Source organism: Ambystoma mexicanum, chromosome 6q (assembly GCF_040938575.1).
Source record: "Ambystoma mexicanum isolate Mex_15411 chromosome 6q, UKY_AmexF1_1, whole genome shotgun sequence".
Classification (NCBI taxonomy): domain Eukaryota; kingdom Metazoa; phylum Chordata; class Amphibia; order Caudata; family Ambystomatidae; genus Ambystoma; species Ambystoma mexicanum.
This window is the reverse complement of record NC_090937.1, coordinates 693,299,876-693,319,772: the sequence shown is the minus strand read 5'-3', so window position 1 is coordinate 693,319,772 and position 19,897 is coordinate 693,299,876. Positions and strand designations below refer to the sequence as shown.

At 47.1% G+C, this 19,897-nt stretch overlaps 1 protein-coding gene across 1 annotated transcript in view; it reads right to left on the bottom strand.

Annotated features, from left to right (window-relative positions):
- RNF150 (ring finger protein 150) overlaps positions 1–19,897 on the bottom strand; it is a 682,925-nt gene that overhangs the window by 319,205 nt on the left and 343,823 nt on the right. The window contains exon 2 of the mRNA XM_069631193.1: positions 13,883–14,133. Coding sequence (XP_069487294.1) covers positions 13,883–14,133 — 251 coding nt within the window. The remainder of the gene's footprint in view (positions 1–13,882; positions 14,134–19,897) is intronic.

Here is a 19,897-nt window from a genome sequence, read left to right as displayed (position 1 = left end):
GACATCACAACCAGAGTATACTTACTCGTTACTCGGATTACGCGGACGAACAGTGCCGCGAAGTTCGTGCATAAGCACCATCATCATCCTCAACACGGTCCGTGAGAGGCAGGCTTCCCTGAACTCTGGCAGCTCGGTGATGCATTGCGGACTTGGCTCGCCTTCCGAAATGTAGGCCAAGCACCCGGAATTTTCACGGCAGCAGCAGTTCTCCTCCTCAGTTGGCATTAGCTCGCACCGATTGCACGTGCACCAGGTGGAGACGCCGTCCATGCGACATGGTCCAGGCTCTTCATCCGTTGACTGGTCCTCCCAACTGCCGTCCGAATCCCCATCGTTTTCGCGTGCTTGCCTTTCCAGTAGTTCTTCCTCGGTGTACTCGGGCTCGTACATATACGGCATTATTGTAGCCATTGTGTGGTAAAGAAAGTAAAATAATTTACAGAGATGGTACAGGTGTTCACAAGGCCTAGAAGCGGCGAAGGTAGCTGACCAGAGCACAGAAACGAGTCACAGAATACTCGAAGTAACACAGAGAGAGTAATGGAATCGAAAATCTGCTGCTGTGTGTTGTGAAACGGTGTGTTTATACTTATTGAGGAAAGAGGCGTCCTGCCATTTCCATGGCGACACTTCATTAGCTGAGGCGCAGCGATTGTTGACACGAAACGTGCTTTGGCGTTGGGAAATGGGCGGTACGCGTCTGCTGATGTCAGGCTCAGGGGCGGGGGATTTGATTTAGTGCCGCAAAAGCAGGTGAGCCAGGTCGATGGGGGGAAATGATAGGATTATGACAAAATGGCGGCTGATTTCGAGTGCGTTAATGGACGAAAAGTCGGGTAAGGTCCATAGGAAAGTTTTCTACGATCTACCGATTTATGCTTAAAAACACATGGCCGAACCGTAGGGACAATAAAAAAAAAGTCCCGGAACTATCCTTTAAAGCCTGTGGTAAGCGTAGAAAAAGGGACTGAATCTTCATGGCAGTGTGGGTTCTTCAGGTGAGGTTAAGGGAGAAGGAGCAAAAGACCAAGCAGTGGAGGGGCGGGGTAGAGAAGCGTGGAGACAGATTTCTGAAAGCATGTGCAAGGTGAGGTATTGGTTCATGATAGAAAGTGGTGCTTGGGTGCGACTGCGTGCAAGGTGAATGAGTGAACCCCTCAGAGGGAAAATATGGGGTAAATGAGACTAATTGGGAAAGTGACAGAGCAAAAGGAAGGTGACTGTGGGAGACAGCATGGATGGAGTTTAGAGTAGTAGAGTGCAGATGTGATAGTAGTAGTGCTGATAGGCGCGAGCAGTAAAGAGGGGCACAGTAGTAGTAGGGGGAGAGTAGGAGTAAGAAAGAGAACACTGGAATGACAGAAGCGTGAGAGAGGGCGAGGCAAGGGAGAGTAAGAGGAAGAGAGGAGAGAAGAGAGAAGAATAGATCAGGGCAAGGAGTACAAGAGCATGCAAGGAAAGGATCAAGTGAGACCTGGGTGATTAGAAGGCAACTCTTCTTGTAACATTATATTGTGCGACCTACGTTATAATTCACCTAGACTGTTCCCAAAGGGAGTGAGAGAGAAAGAACATTTGCTCTTAGGCCATCATGGCCAACTAGTCAGTCATTAGACGGTAGGGGTTCCCGATCTCCAGTGACCATCTAGGGGTTTAGAGACACCTGGGCTAGAGAGGGAACCGTTCAGAGGATATGAGAGAGAGCGCGCGCGAGAGAGTGCGAAAGAAAGTGAGAGCCTGAGAGGAAGAGCGAGGGAGACGTCGCGAGAGAGCGAGCGAGCGCGAGAGCGTAAGCACATGAGAGCATGAGAGCGAGAACGCTAGAGTAAGCCCTTAGTGAGCCCTTTCTCAATTATTTCATTAACAATGCTAGTACGTTCCTTGAGAGTTGGTGTGTTCTTGAGGCCATTTGTGATCTATCATGTGGAAGTTTGGTGTGCAGTGCTCTAGGGCTAGCTCTACGTTCCATAGAAGTAGCTCATGGTTACTTTGTGAGGCCTGATAGCAAGGTGATGCTCTTAGCTCCTGCACATCAAATCTTCCTTTCCAGTAGACAGCATGTCTCCTGACATTTGCATGGACATTTTGCACTTTGGACCTCGCAAGACAGGGTGAGGTGGGTACTAGGATAGTGGGAGAGAAAGGTTGCGGTTGCTAAAATGGCATTGCAATTCATATTTGAGAAACTGCGCTACGGGGCAGGTGAGCATCCAAGTAATAAGAAGGAAGTGGTGATGTGAATTTTAATTATGGTCCTCATTATCTGTGCAGAGTTTTGGAAGGAAGGAGTTTCTCATTACTTTCACCCTGCATCCGACTCCGAGTAAATGTGTCCGATACTGCCCTTGTCTATAAAGCTGAATGTAGACGAGGGTTCAGAATGCTCAAAGTTTGAGGAGCTCAAAGAATGATTGTGAGGACTGAGAAAAGAGCAATTTTGAGGAGATACTGAGCTCAGAGCGTGCAAAGCACAGAGCCATGCAGGAAGCTCCTGGTGCAGTGGCAGTGCAGAGCACCAGCAAGGAGGAAGTGAGATGAGGAGTCAGTACCATGGAGATACAATGAGTAGGCGTGCCAAAACCAAGTAAAGCTGTAGAGGAATTGGGATTCTAGGCAAGAAGAGGACCGAGATCCTGAAGGCATAAACAAGTCGCCCATTGATGAAGAACCCCATAGAAAAATGTGCCAAAAGGGTTGTGGTTCAAGTACTCCAAGGCGCATTGGGCTCCGACAAATCAAGGAAACCAAGGTAGTTGTGGATCAACTGCTCAAAGAAGCGCGGAAGTGCCAAGAACCCAAGGCAATCACTTAAGCAGACCCTCCCAGAACCCTTTCCTCTTTACCCCTACACCGCGCACTTCCCATACCCTTCTCTAGCCCCCATCCACTCTCCCTCCCCCACACACCGTTTCCAACACCCCACCTAGCTCTCCTCCTGCTGCCGTGTTCAGCTTCCTGGATTGCGCAAATTACATTTCACACTGGTTAGAAGCGAGACGTTGACTGCGTAATCCAGGAAGCCCATTTTAGAGGTAGCTGTGTTTAAATGTTGCCGATTGACATCACAGTGCTAACAAAGCTAAGTCAACTAAGTAAGGAACCACTTAACAAGCCAAGGGAATCAAGCACAGATGTGCTCACAATGCTAATGAAATCAAGCCCTGAGGTGATCTCCCAATCAAGGGAACCAAAACACTGAGGCCCCAACCATTTCAAGTGAGACAACTATAGGAGCTTTGAAAAAGTCAAGTGAACATACTGACAAAGTCAATCCAAAAAGAGAAGAAGTGTCGTGTGGGAGTTGTAGTGCCATCACTCCAATGAATGAGTGCAGAGGCGCTAGTAAATTCAAGTCAACCTGAAAAACGCTGTATAGGGAAACTGGTTTGATTTGATTTGTGATTTTATGAAGCGCACAACACAAATACTGGGCAGGGCATTGCCTGCATCAGGGCCCATATGGTAAAAAAAGAAGAAAAAAAAGACCAAAACTAACAAATAACCAGAAAAAACACAAAAAAAGACTTCTAGTAAAGGATGGGTTTTCAGCGTTTTGCAAAAGTTCAAAGAATTCAGAGAATGCAACTGTAATGGAAGATTGTTCCAGAGACACGAGCCCAATACGGCGACTGTCTGTCACCTTTGGTAATGCAGTGTGAAGAGGGTATATACGACAGTTTGATTACTGGACTGAAGGGGGCGTACAGTGCAGTGTAACAATCTTCTCGCTAAGATATTTAGGTACCAGTCCAGGGGTACATCTGAAGAGCAGGCTCATAATTTGGAAAAGTATTCGAAAATAGGCAATCAATTAAAGAGCGTATAGCAAGGGAAACACAGGAAATCTGTGGGAGTGAAGAGAAGTCTGACTGCTGCATTTTGAGTAATTTGTAGGTGATACAAATGGTTAGCCAGTCCTACATATAATCTGTTGGCATAGTCAAGCCTGGAATTCACCAAAGAGCCAACCACCGCTGCATGAGAGGCATGCAGAAGGAAAGGGGGAGGGGAGCACGCCTCAACATATATAGGCGATGAAAAGGAGATCTAACAACTTCATTGGTTGGATTAATTTGATTAATTCCAGGGTCGCATATTAACCCTAAATTCTTGTTCTTTGCAAATCTGATTGGCAGATTTAAAAAAGTGGGTGTTAAACAGCATCTCAGGGGATCTCGTAAAATGCGAGGGACCAAGGACATAATCTTCGTCTTGAACAGGTTGAGTTGAAGTTTGCGATTGCCTAACCAGTGATTAATCAGACACACACAGCTGGAGATGGGGAAAAATGCTGCTGGGGCTGAGAAATAGTTGCAAATTGGCTGCATGAGCGTGAAAATTAAAGTCAAATTTGTGAATGATGGGCAACAGAGGGGAAATGTATGTGTTAAACAGGAGGGGGGACAGTGGGGAACCCTGCAGGTGACCAGAGAACATGCTGATGTAAATGGGCCCATCTTGACACCTATTCGTGAGGAAAAACTTTGGAAACAGTACAAGGAGGGGCCTTTAATCCCTGCAACTGAAGAAAGTCGGAAAAGGAGGATATGATGATCCATAGTATCAAAAGCCGCCGATAGCTCCAACATCACCAAAAGGGACAGATGGCACTGATCAGAGTGTAGAACTAGATCCTCCCACACTGAGACCAAGGAGGTTTCAGTCCCATGTCCCAGTCGAACCCCGACTGCAAGGGATCCAGGAGCTTATTGCCTTACCGTCCTGTGATGACTCAAGTAAGATCTTATGGTCGCCGCCCCCCCTTCATTCCATGTGGCTCTGTGCCCCCCGCCCCCCACCCCCTGCTGAATCCATTATACCATCCCTCACTGCAATTCGCCTCTGTGGTGGCTGCCCTACCCTGGTCCCTTTTGCCTCGCCTGACATTTCATCTCTTGTTTGCTTCTTCAATGCTCCCTGGACACTCGAATCATGGTGTGTTTTATCCCTGCACCTTCCATCCTGTATGCATATTTGTCTGCTCCCTGGTCACTCAAATCATGGTGTGTTTTATCCCTGCGCCTCCTGCCTCCTCTGCTCTGCACCGGTCCCCTCAATCCTGCTGCCCTGTTCCGGCTTCCCTTTCATCTTCCTCCTCATCTTCCTCCTCTATACCTTTCTTGGCCCTCATTCCCGCTTTCCTCCCCCCTCCCTCCTTTACCTTTATGTTAGGCTACTAGCTCTTACCTATCCAAAAGGTCACTTGGCCTGCATGATAGTTTACTGTTCTCGTCCGTCCTTTTCTTCGCTCCCCCTTCTCTATTAGTGTTAGCTCTTACCTATCTGATATGTCTTTGGGCCCCTGGGATAGTCCGTTATTTGTATTACCAGTCTTTAGTTTGGGATATACGTTGTACCTTTATAACGCATTCTGAATTTCTCAAGGCCTTGTAAGAATGTTGATCATTTCCTACGTTCCCTTCCTGCCTTGAAGCGCTTTGAAATACCTGTTCCTTGTGCATAGGCGCTATAAAAGCAACCAATAAAAACATTTAGAAAAATGTCAATGATGAGTCCATTTCAGTTCCTCTAACCTCAAAGAAAAACGAGGTTGAGTTTTTTTTTATGCCTAGAGGGAAGAAAAGGCGCAACCTGATTCATTGTTTGGAAGGAGGACTGAAATCGACAAAGAACACTAGCAGCCAAATACAAAATAGCACAGCGTGGCAAACCCATATAGAGTGAGCAACAGTACTGAGTTTTGAAAGAATGTCTGCAATAATATTTTTGGTGCGTAAAAACCAAAGAGGGCACCATTTTTGACTATTTTGAACTTGAAAAAGCATGAACTTGTGTCAACATATGATCTTGCCAAGAAAAGGTTTTATCAAAAGGCAAAACCAAGATTACAAGCTAATTTTGAAATAGGGATGGATGCAGAACGGAGGAAAAACATAACTAAAAGGTGGCCGAAAAAAAAGAGAAATTTATTTTTTGGGATTTAAACCTAGGAGATGTGATATTACCCATAAATGAATAGCCGATAAACAAGGAGACAAATGTTGATGGAGATCCTCTGAAAGAAAAAATAAGAAATAGACTATCATCTGCAAGAAAAGGACAATTACAACCATGCTCCATGCGACTCCACTTGCTTCCCTTAATTCAAGTGTAAAATAGGCGGGGCTCCGGACCAATTCTGACCTTTTCTAATATACAGTCAAAATAATGATTAAGATAAGAAGCGAACCATTGAAGAATTGGCCGGTACACCCCAGTGAAAAGAAAGGATACGCAATAAAGTAGCACAAACAACAGTGTCGAAAGTGGCACTGAGAGTTTACAGAACCAAAATAGATGAGTGTATGATGATGGGCGGAAGCCATCATCATGCACTCTGTCGATGTCGACAATACGCCAGATGGGTGTGCTGTGGAAAAAAAAATGTGAGTCAGTTAAGTGGCAAGTTCCAATCATACAAGTCAGAATGTGCGATACTGTTAGTATTTTTGATAGGTTTGCACTAGGTCAATAAGTAGAACACAAAGGCAAAACATATGTAGTTGAGCGACAAAAGACACAAACCCACAGTATAATTCAACTTGCTGTAAAACCAAGGGGGCGCTGTTGGACGCCGACGGTAATGGCTGCCTGATTGAGTGGCTGTGCCGTTAAAAATATATCCGCACTCAAATCCTGTGAATCCAGAAAGACAGAACACATGAAAAGCGGCGGATTGGACAGCGGAAAGCACAGAGCATCTGCCGACATACAGGGGGTGACCCAACTCCGAGTGTCCGTGTAGAAATATCGTGCCGTGGCACCCGCGGGTCCACCGAGAGAAGAACGTGGTCTTGGCGCGCTCCCCTCCCCCACCGCGATGAGACATCTACCATCGTCCCGAAGTGGTGAAGCTGCGAGAACCCTGTAGGCGGTCGCGGTGACGCCGCGGGACCCCGGCTATGAAAAACGACTGCAGCTGCTTGTGGGTAATAGGGGGGGGAAGAGCCCACGCTGTAACTATCAGACCCCCACCATCAGCAAGGAGACCGTGACCCTGCAGCAGACAGCGGGTGGAGCGGACTTCCCCACCCCGGCGGCCGCCGTGTACGCTGGGAGCGAGCGGCCCGGCCTGCTGGGTTGAGGGAGAGCCCTCCCCCCGCCACTCTCCTTACTCAGCCCAACAGAGGAGTCCACTATACTGCAGTAGACAGCGGGCGGATCGGGCTTCCCCTCCCCGGCGGCCGCCGTGTGCGCTACGAGCGAGCGGCTAGGCCTGCTGGGTCGAGGCAGAGCCCTCTCCCCGTCACTCTTCATACTGAAGCCACCAGAGGAGACCACTATCCTGTAACAGACAGAGGGTGGAGTGGGCTTTCCCTCCCCAGCGGCCGCCATGTGCGCTGCGAGCGAGCGGCCCAGCCTGCTGGGTTGAGGGAGAGCCCTCCCTCCGCCACTCTCCACACTTGAACCACCAGGTAGGTGGAATAATTCGAGGGCAGAAGCACAGCCCTTTAAACCATATACTCCGAATGGGGCCACAACACGGGCTCAACAAACACTCGAACCAGACCGGGACAGTGTGTTGAGCGTGGGACAGAGTCCATTAGATGACCCACGTGGAACCAAGTGGAACCAAAATAAAGGGGCTGTCTGGTTGCAGTCCCACTAGTTTGTGCCCTAGGAGGGGCGCACACTGAGCGGAAAACTACCCGGGGGCCAAGTGAACAACCAGAATATTACATCCTAGAAATTAACACCAGTCAGGACTGGAGTAACAGAATTCTACACCTGCCATCATAGCCCTAAAAAACTTGACGACTAGCTCCCGTGACTTTACACCACTATCCATTCCTGCAGCCTAGCCGACGCATAACTACTGCAGAAGGCCCCATGGATGCATTCAGGAACGCTGGTCTGGAGTGGAGGAACGAGGAAACACCACAAGCCAGCCAATCAACGCCTCAGTGCCCGACAGATGACCCAACAGACCCATATATGGCAGCCCTCCAGGCTGGTTTTGCGGCAGTAAATTCTAAACTGGACGATATGAGGACCACAATGTCATACATAAAAGCAGAACTACACCAGGTGAATGCACAGGTGGTGGAGGAGGAGAGCCGCATTAGCAAGGTAGAGGACGTCATAACAAACCATGGCAAGGACATAGAAACCATTAAAAAGAACCTAACCCTGGTACAAATGAAGTGTGATGACCTCGAATCGAGATCACGCCGCAATAATATAAAAGTAGTTAGGCTGGTGGAAAAGCAGCTAAATGTCACAATGGAGGTATACCTAGAAGGAGTGATACGCACCGTCTTCCCGGAGGAGCAGTTCTCGCAGCAATTCCTAAAAGAAAGATCCCACAGAGCACTGATTGCTCCTCATAAGCCGGGGGCATCCCCGCGCACAGTCATTGCCCGCCTTCTTAATTATCGTGACAGGGACATGATCCTGCGCCTCTCCAGGGAGATGGGCACTATACTATATGACTGACAGGATACAGATATACCCTGATTTTTCCAATGGAATGCAGACCGCACGCTGCACTTTCGACCAGATCAAGAAAGCACTCGGGGCACGCTCCATCCCATTCGCGATGCTATTCCGCGCCAAACTATGCCTTCAGCCCGGCGGGAAGACAGTTCTTCGAAACCCCAGAATAAGCCATGGGGTATATTGAACACAATATTCCGCAACCACAGAAAGATAAGAACCCCCAACCTGGTTCGAACACCTGAAGGTAAGCCATCTGGATTCATACAATAACGGTGCAGCAGCCATCGGATCAGTCTGGTAGGAAGTGGAAAGAGGACAGACTAACCACACAGAGCCGCCCGAATGTTTTCTCAAATGTTGAAGTTTAAAGCGGGAAATACACTGTCCAGTTGGGGGGATAGTGAGGGTGGGGAAAGGGGGGTTTACAGGGCCTGTTGCCCTAGAGTTAAAAGAGACATCCCACTTCACAGTGCAAGAAACAAAATGAAATACACTGGCATGGGAAACGAGTTGAACCAGAGCTGGTATGAAAACAGCAAAAACACTGATAGGAGAAACACAAGGAGCAAGGCACCACAAACAATAAAACGCAAGCCATGGCAAACCCACGACACCGACCTCAATATCACTGAAAGGACGGAGTTAGGTTGCTCACTTGGAACATAAGGGGCCTGGCACAACCGATAAAAGCAAGGGAGATACTTACATATGCAAGTCGTCACAGGGTTGACATACTTCTCCTGCAAGAGACACATGCCACCAAAAAGATCACTGACACATTTGCGCGAAACTGGGGTCTCGTGAAAGTTGCCACAAACTACTCCTCAATGGCGAGAGGAGTACTCACGCTTGTGCACAGACGGCTCAACTTCCAAATGATCAAATCCGTAGTAGACGAGGAAGGCCGCTATGTGATAAAGTGGGGGCAACTGCACAACAAAGACATTATCCTGGTAAATACATATGGCCCAAATCTGGACAGCCCAGAGTTCTACTTGCGAATTGTGGAACTACTGTCACCATTAGGCACTGCGTCGGTGATCTGGGGGGGAGGAGGGGGTGCACAATTTAAAACTGGACCTGGGCCTGGACCGTTCAACAGGAAGCTGCAGGCAGCACACCAAAGAGGCAATGACATTGAGGCAAGCAATGACCACACTGCCCCTGGTAGACACTTGGCGTGGAGTACATCCTCAAATAAGGGAATACACATTCTACTCCAGGTCACCTGGGTCCAGTTCAAGGATCGATTACTGGCTATGCTCCCCTGAGCTGGTTGCAGAAGTGGAGCAATGCGCCATACTCCCGCATACAGTGTCGGACCACTCCCCGGTCCTTCGCAGTTGGTACTGAGGAATAAAGTACATACCACCCGAAACTGGCACATGCCACCAGACCTGCTGCGAGATCAATCAGTGATAGAACCTCTCTGAACCGAAATAGATTTCTTTGCTGGAAATTTAGGGTCGGTGTCAACCCAAAAGTCGACATGGGAGTCGTTTAAAGTCTGGTTGAGAGGCCAACTGATGGGGACATCCTAGGGCATGCTGAGGCACATAAGAAAGGAACTGTTCCAGGCAGAACGAGAGCTAAGGGATCTCGAGACCCAACAACCCGAAAATGAGGGTAAAGAACACCTGCTGAAAATACAGACCCAAATGGACAAATTCAAAAGCCTGGCGGATAGAGAATTATATCACATAACACAACCTATGAGGGCTAGGAGATATGGGGAGGGGAACAGGGCTATGGCAACCCTTATCAGAACTGAGCTGGGTTCGAGACAAATTACCAGTATCTGTGATTCCCCAGGGTCGGTACAGATGTCCCCAGAAGCAATTAATGAAGTATTCAAGCAGTTCTATTCCAAGCTGTACACAAACACAGACACAGCGAGCCCAGAGGAACTCAAAGAATACATAGACTCCATCCCACTGCCCTGTTTAGGAGATGAGGAAAGGGCACTGTTGGACCTCCCGCTGACGACCGAAGAAATCGAACAAGCCATTGCTGATCTACGGGCAGGCAAGGCACCGGGATCAGACAGCATTCATGTTGATTTTTATAATATATTTAAATCCGAGATGGCCCCTAGATTACTGGAAGTCTGGGAGGAGGCGCTCGAGTGGGGAGAACTGCCAAACACCATGAGAGAGACGGTAATAACTGTCCTGCTTAAGCCACACAAATCCCATTAGGACCCCTCATCCTACCTCCCCCATCACTCATTAACACAGACACAAAAATGCATGCCAAAGCAATAGCGAACCGCCTGATCCCTTATATTAACAAATTAATCCACACAGAACAATCGGGATTTATCCCAACCCGATCAACTGCACTGAAATTACGGAGGTTCTTCGCCATTACATCACAATGGATCCAAACGCCAAAGCTGCCGCAATCACCCTCGATGCTGAAAAAGCATTTGACTCGGTATCCTGGAATTATATGTCTTCGATCATGGGCAAAATGGGGTTTGGACCGACATTCATAAGTTACATCCGAGTGCTATATAAGAAACCAGCTGCAATGGTTAGGACAAACACCACCATGTCATCCTCTTTTATATTGGGAAGGGGCACCAGGCAAGGCTGCCCACTCTCCCCTTTCATATTTGCCCTTACGATAGAGGGGATGGCGGCCAAGGTAAGGCATGACCATAGCTGGAGGGGCATCCATATCATAGGGACCCCCCAATTTCTCTCGCTATACGTGGATGACACGATGATATACGTAAGGCATCCAGAGGCACATCTTCCCCCTATCATGAAGGAAATATCTACATTCTCAATCTTCTCTAGCTACAAAATAAATCAGACCAAGTCAGATATCATCCCATTGACACCAACTACGGGGCAATCACAGGCTACAACTGGTTTCAAATGGGCCCCCACCTGTGCACGCTACCTGGGTATACTAATGGCCACTGATAGACAGACCCTATACACAAACAATTATAAATCATACTTACAAACCCTGGAACATAAACTCAAAATATGGGGTGCACTGCCAATATCCCTGTACGGGCGGGTGGCCCTACTCAAAATGGTTGTGGTCCTCAAACTGTTGTACTTTTTCTGTGGCATCCCTATATGGCCGGGCAGGGACTTCTTACAGAAACTACCAAAATTATCCACCGCCTTTGTATGGGGAGGGAAATCAGTGAGACTCAACTGGCAAAAGATGTGCGAAAGATACGAAACTGGTTTGCCAGCAGCCCCAGACGACACATTATAGTTTCACGCAGCACGGGTACACTTTCGCTAGATACTGGACAGATACAGCCGAACCACACGCACATGTCCGGGCCGAAAAGTTTGCCGTAGCCCCCACAAACATACAGGCGATGCAGTTTGCTAAAATAAAGGGAAATATTAAGGAGATAGACTCAGTGGCCACAATAATACGAGCTTGGTCTACCCCATTTTCCAGGGTGGGCTGCGAGAACCCATATTGGCTGTTTGTTTCCCTATGGCACAACCCAGACCTAGAACCCACATTTGACACTGCACTGCAAAGGAAATGGGACCCTGATAAGGAAATTATACTAGGGGATTTATACACAGAGGGCAGGTTTGCTTCACTGGAGGTCGTGCAGGATGAGGTGGGCTCTGGGCTTACCACGACACTACAGTACTACCGCATGAAAGCAGCATGTAAAAGGAAATGGTCTACATTTCCCGAGGCCCCTGAGACGCCAATTTATAACGACAACTATGTCACAAGAGGGTTTTACAGGTACAATATCCAGTATGTATAGGGCAGCCCAAGAACATACCCCATCCAAAAACTGCACGAGACAAAAATGGGAACAGGATTTAGGCATCACCATTGATGATTCCAAACGGAGCAAATACTGTCTACATACCAAATCCATCTCACTCAACTCTTATTTTAGATTAATTCAATTTAAAATCCGAAATCATCGGCATATAACACCACACAAGGCCTCCAAGTTCGACCCTACCCAAGACGCAACCTGCCCCAAATGCAATTCTAGCACGGCATACTCCATTCATATGTATTGGAACTGCCCCCCAGTCAAGGCCTTTTGGGAAGAAGTGGCCAGAGTTATTTTATTTTGAAATGTCATTATTAGCATTTAACGTTTAATAGCATTTACAAAATGATCAGTTAAAGCATCATTTCCATGAAGGGTGTGTGGGGGGCTGTGGGGCTCTCAAAAAGAAGGGAGGGGGAGGGAAGGGAGCAATGGGAGAGAGAGAGAGAGCAGGAGAGGAGAAGGAAGGGGAAAACAAAGATAATGTGTAAATTTCTAAACAGTAACTAAACAACTGGTCTCTTTGCCATCTGAGTACATTAGGGATTTTCCTTCGGTTCAAGTGGATCGTCAGCATCAGAGTTTCCTGGGTGTGGAACTGGCGGGTAAGTATTAGTTCTCATAGATCTGCAAGTGTTTTCGCAGGGCATTGTGTTCCAAGTCTGATTCGGTATTGTTTCAGTGGTTAGGGGTTGGTTCAGGGGGGTTTGTCATCCGACGGGGGAACATGTCTCGTGTTAGTGCTTTCCAGTCTTCAAATGTTGGGGTAGACAAAGCAGGAGGAGAGACAAGCCCGTCTCCCCACACCTTTGTCTCGGCCCCAGTCCAGTGTTCTAGTTCTTTGTACCATCTCTCAAAGTGTGGGCCTTTCGAGGATTTCCACGTCATGGCTATGGCTCTCTTGGCTAGCACACAAGCCATGTCCATGAGCTTCACTATGTGTCGCAGTTTGCTTATTCTCGAGTACGCACCAAGTAGGCATTCCTTCTAGAAGTGGCCAGAGTTATAAGCAACATCACTGGGGTGAACATCCCGGCTACCCCACTAAAGTACCTGCTGGGCGACATAGGTAAGGCATCTGTCAAGATCTGCTGTTTTGGGGCTATTGCAGGGGCAGTAGCCGAGAGGAACATATTACAGGCATGGAAAACCAAAACAGCCTCAAACCACATGACATGGCTACGCAATCTACTGTATGTCCAAGAAATTGAGGAACAGTATGTGAGAAGTGTATGGGCAGTGTGTAGACAAAAGGACATATGGGCTCCGTTGCGGGCATACCTTAACCGTACCCAAGACAGTGACGACGAGGATATAGAATGAAAACTCTAATATAGTGATGTATAACCTGTACTAAATATAAAAATGTAAATGCGGCTTCATTGTTATACCCAGCTGTCCACCCCGGTGGTGTAATACTGTATTTCTGTGAAGTGCCGGTCAGAATTAAAATAAAGGCTTAAAAATAAAAGTTTGCTGTAAAACCAAATTCATTAGCAAAGTAGTCTGTGGACACCAACAAATTACTCCCCTTTCTCGTTGTAGCCTAAATCTCTACAGAGCACAGTGCTACAGCTGTGCCATTCCTTACAGTATTCAGTGAGTCGGAAATGCACAGGGGGAGAAGCAAGCGCAATTACAGGCTACAGCACTGACCTGGTTTCGGTCCCGAGCGTTGGCGTATCTGAACCTCTGGATGTAGTAGAAGACGAGCCAAGCCAGCGAAATGATCATCAGCACAATGAAGGAGATGGAGACGAAGACGACGGAAGTGCGGCTGACATATTTCTGCAAGTTGCGGGTCCCAATAGTGATGTACATCATCACGGTGATGTTCCTTTCAAGAAGGCTCACTATTTCCTTGCCTTTAGGCTCGGGGATCATAATTGCTACAATGTCGTCTATACCTGCAGGAACAAGGGGGATAAAAGAGGTAAAATGAGACTAAACACTTTAATGAAAATAAACTATGCTTATATTGTAATCCTGTAGTTCATGTGGCACTGCAGTAATAAGGAACAGCAGGTAATAACTAGCTTCACATCATGGTCCTTAGAGGGACCGCTCCATCACAGACCAGAAAAGCTTTCATCTTCAGCAAATGTGTAGCTGCAGCAAATACTTTTGATAGTTCTGTTTTTTTTGTTTTTTTAATTGTTTAAGCATAAAAAGCAAAACACAGTGAGCATAGCATCTAATCAAATAACTAGGTAAGGCAATGACATTATGACACATTAGCGCCCTGCAGGGGGGCGCCAGCTAACCAGGAGGCTCAGAGCGCAGGCTGTACTGCGCCCTTTTTCTTCCCCACTCCCCCTCCCACTTGTCTTAGAACCCGCGTAGTAGGCTACGTGCGTGGTAAGAGTTTTTTTTTTAAATACCAAAGAAACTTACCATAAGTGTGGCCCGACGCGTGCAGTCCTGTTGATCAGGAAGCCCGTTTTCAATGTTGATGACATCCAGTGCCATCAACATAAAAAACTGACTTCCTGTCAAACAGGACTGCACAGGCGGTGCTTCCAAGGTAAGTTGATTTTTTTATTTTAAATATGCACCATTAGCACCCATGTAGACAACTACAGGGGTGCTAATGGCGATATGCCCCTCGGCGGCTGGGCCCAACCTTTGGGTAACAGCCCGCCACCCAAGTTAAGGAATTGAGCCCGCCACCACGGGCACATCGCCTCATTACATCTTGTGGAAATTGTGATGAATCTAGCAATGTTGTCACTGCTTCCCTTATGTGGCCAGGGAAAGGCAGAACCTATCTAACTCAGACCCTGGGGTGGCCATCTGTGGGAGGCTCACATGGGGGGGGGGGGAAGACAACCCAGTAGAGTTGCAAAGTCAAGGCAGATATTGCCCTGTTTCTTTAGCCTCTGGTAACATCCACTTGCCTCCCTATTCCTGTATGGCATACTGTAGTGTGTGTGTAGAACCTCCAGTCATGACCAATCACCAACTATACTAACATTCCCCTATGCTTGATAACACAGATGAGGAAGAGGATTGAGTAATGAAGATCACTAGAACCGGAAAGCAAATGCTACGCCTTAGTTGTTGGAAATGGTTAACATGTGCTGGGATATTTTAAAACTCCACACCTGGAGAGGAAGATTCACTTCTCCCAACGTTGGTCGGGACACGGAAGGAGAGCAGGCTGCAGTGCGGAGCCAAGAAGCTGCAGGAGGTGCCATCCGGGGAAGTCTGGAAGCGGAAGGTTTGCCACACTTGTGCCATGGACAGCAGGAGCTGCCAGGTGAAGGAGGCAAAGAGGGAACTGGAAAGCAGACAGGACACCCTGTGTGAGAAACCCGAGGTTGTCCTCACATCTATTCCCCTTGGATCCGGGGAAAGGCCATCGCTTTTGGATCCCAACCCTCAGGGTGGAGAAGCGAGGGAAGATCACCTGGGCGCAGGCTCCTTGTGGATTGGGCCGAGATGTCCTCAAGTGAGACACAGTATTCCACATTCCCCTTTTTTGAAGAGTCCTCTATCCTAGACGCAGGCATGGGATATTGTTATCCCGGTCCCACTGACAAGGAAAATGACAGGAAATATTACCAGTCCAGAGGCATCAGAAAGAGGGTGAAAAGGAGAGGGATTAAAAGTGGGGTGACCATAGGTGAGACATGGTATCCGCCTTCCCCCCCCCCATCAGATCAACCAAACCCTCCCACAGCCTTTATGGGCTATTGTAGAAGCTCTCCCCCGATTTCTCCAGATTCAACTTTTGATACTACTGGGAAGAGGAAGAGGCGACTATGAGTAATGAACACTGAACATTCCTTTCACCACTTTAGTACTGGGACGAAGAAGATTCCTGCAGAGTACTTGCAAGGTCAGGCATGTCCCTTTAATCATAGTCTGGCAGATCCAATTGGGAATCCACACCTGTCAAGTGGTTGCAGGAGTATAAAGGGAGACCAGTGGAGCAAGCAAAGAGACCAGTGGAGCAAGCAAAGAGAGCAACAGGGAGACCAGCAGGGGACTCTTGTTGTGAATAGGCAGATGTGGTTGGATCGGTGAAGGAACCAGGATGCCGGCCGATATCTCTGGGAACTTGTGCAGCCCAATGCATGCAGGCTGTGCAGTTGCCTCCGAGGTGGAAATCGAGCAGCCGCATGTAGGTAAAGTTATACCAAACTGAATATAAACTTGAAATTATGCTGAACTATATGTATTGAATACCGACCCGAATACAAACTTGAAAATAAGTTGAGTTATACATATTGCGTACCGTGTTATACATATTGCGTACCGAACTGAATGAAAATTAACAGCTATGCTGAGTTACGCATATTGAATATCAAACTGAAGGGAAACTTGAAATTAAGCATTCTGGACACTAAACAGAAATACATCTTTATGGGCACAGTAATTGACTGATGAAAGCTAAAACAGGAAAGTGCCAGAGTGAAGGCTGTGTATGAAAAAGAGTGCAAGTGTGAAAAGAGTAACAGAAAGTTGGGGAATGAGTCAGACCACACCAAAGTGAACATTTATCAATTGATACAGTGGGGCAAGGCCAAAGTATGGCAAAAGGTGCGTGACACGGTTTGGCAAGATGAAAAGGCAAACCAGAAGAAGCCAAAAGAGTGTAAAACTGCCAATAAAGCCAAGAGGCCAACAAAAAGAAACTAAGTATTTAAATTTGTGCATGGGACAGGTACAGCAGAACCTGTACGAGCTGGTGAGCTTAGGGATCCTGGTTGTGTGACCTGTGATGGGTGGACCTATGATTTTTGGTATCATTTGTCCTCAGGGCATTAAACAATTTTGACAATGGCACTGATAAAAGTATTTATTTGCATTTATAAAGCAGCCACACAGCCGAGGGGCATCGAGGCGCTGTTACAAGATTATGTCTTAGTTGCATCACATAAATGGGCAGTTAGGTTACATTAGCCTGTCATAACAAGTCTGGTTTACATTTCTTTAGGCTTGTCGCAGTCTCCTTCATTAGTTGGATAAGCGTAGGTGGTTCTCTCATTACATTATGCTGGCTTAGTTACATTGTTTGAATACGTATGGGAGGCAGCAAGGTTACATTTGAGTTGCAGTCATACAAAATGCAGTTTGTTAGGTTTGGGGAATCCGAGTCGCAATGAAAGTGAGGATGAGGTCTATCTGTTGTGTGTACGGTGTTAGGCAAACAGTCTGGTTTCGATGGCCTTGCGGAAGGTTAGATGAGAAGGTTCACTTCTGATGGAGCGAGGTAGTGAGTTCCAGTGTCTGGAGGTAATTAATAGGAAGCTAGCGCCCCCGCCTCTTGCACATATTAAAAGTGTTGGAACTGTAGAGTGCATATCCCAGAGCACTGGGTAGAAGGGGTGTATTTTCTCCGTCACTATTTTTAAACATCTGTACTGTTTTATTTTGAAATATCATGTGACAAGCCTAATTTTTGGGTAATGCACATTAAATTAAAGGACATTTAAAAAAATGTAAAAAGCGATCCTTTTTTGGCTGCTGCTGGAACAGTGTGACAGGTTGTCATGTGTCTGTTGCTTTGTAATTTGTTTTTTGCCACTGTGGTTCAGGAATGTTACAGTGGCCCATTTCTGTATGCATAATAAACTACGTCCAATACTGCAGACTTTGTCTTTCTTAGTTTATTTCTGCTCAGAGAAAGCACCGAATATAAGCAACATCATTTCAATTACAGATTAAGAATACCTGATCTAGTTGATTTTACACATTTTCACTGTATGGTTACAATATTATAATATGGTTTTATGTTAGATTTTTGCTTTTGTACATTTAATTTGATGAAGAAATAAAACAATTCTGCAAAATAGAGTCGACCAGGTATGTGTCCTGGGCAGAGCAAAGGGGTGCAAAATGCTCAAAGTGCTGTATACTGCAGGGCTTCCCAGTTGCATGGTCGTCACCCCGACCACATGTGTGCTGGAGGTCGGGGATGCAAAGCATGTTGGGGTTACTCCAGGTCCATCTTCCGGGGCGGGGGGGGCAGGAGGTGCTACCAGTGGTGCAACCAGTGGTTCCTTGGCTCCTTAAGAGTACTTCATTTCAATCAAAGAAGGCACTTGGGGAAGGGTTTGACTCGCGTGTATATGCATAATCAAAGAGCTTCATTGGCAGGAATTCCGACGAGGGGCCACAAAATGTATTAGACGAATGATGTGTTCCAAATACTTCATAGAACAATTCTGCAATAACCATTTTAGGATCTTCTCGGCTTATTTTAATCTAGAGTTCTCACGCAAGTCTTACCCCCCCACCCCACCATTTCAATTTCGTATTCGCATTTGGCCTGTCCGACCTAGCATGCATTTAATCTTGGGTAAATATAGCTGTTGTTGCCATAACTCACACAAACTTGTACCTTTGGTCGGGGGTCGCTTCTTCTTTAGTGAGAATGCTGGCAATATTCGGGTTAGAGGTAATGCCTGTGAACTTCGTATACTTCGTCTAAACATAAGATCCAAGCCTGCGCGGAACCTGGGCGGGCACTGGTTTCCAGGCATACATCCCAAGCAGATGTGCATTGTGGCACTCAGTAAACATGTATTCTCCGATACCTCGGGGTTTCCGTGTGCTGCGTGACACCCCAGAATGTAGCACCATATGGTATTGCGCAGGTCCATGGGCGTAATTTTAGGGGGGACAGGGGTGTTTGTCCCCCCCCCAACTTTCATGGCACACGATTTTGTCCCTATTCATTTGAATGGGGTTATTTTTTTTTTTTTCAGATGACATGTCCCCCCCAACATTTTCAGCAACGTTACTCCACTGCGCAGGTCACGAATTGCATACACCAAGGATATGCGTCATGGTTCTGGGCGGCTGAAATCCCACTGATGCAGCCATATACTGCTACAGGGCTTTCGCAACTCTGGATTTCTAAGAAGGGGCGGCCTCGCCACTAACCACAACGGGCGTTTGCTCGGTGGGCGATAAGCAGAGACTTCAGGGCTGGTACCTTGATGGTTTTGGGCTACCTCAAGAAAGAAAATTACAATTAACAATACTCATTATCTTAGGAAAAGGGTGTGGAAAAGGGTGTGCAAGACTTTCCGCAGCACCTTCCTCCAACAGTTAAGGGGAAGGTGAGGGCTGCTAGCCAACCACATCTGCATTGCTTCTGTTTGCCTGCTGGACATGCAGAATTTCTAGGAACATTATTTACCAGTAAGATCACTCAGTCTGGAGAAATGACTGCTGGATTACTAGTGGTGGTAAAGCAGCATCCATCTCCACTTCCACTGCCCATGTTTGACCATAAAGTGAATGATTTACCTCCAGTATGCTGCTGAAAGTAAATACTTCAATTCAAGATCAAAACTCGAAATTCAGTGGCGTTAATTCCAATGCTACCAAAACAATGGTGGCAACGGAATTACCACTATTTCACTGCTTCGCCGAACTTGTAATCAGGCCCTGTGTCAAGTGCATGCAGCCTGCGGAAGTATGCGCTCATAAACTTGTGCAAGACAAGGAATGACCAGAGCACTTTCTTTCTGGTCATTAACACCAGTGCTGTGACGCATGGATAGGAGCACTATATTAAAAAATATTTATTTTTACAATGGTCTGTGCACACTATGAGAGTCAGGTCTTGGGCACTGGAATATAGGGACTGCTGTGCTGATCAATACTAAAGTAGGTGGGCCCTGCTGCATGTTTGGCGGTTCAAGAGAGACTGTG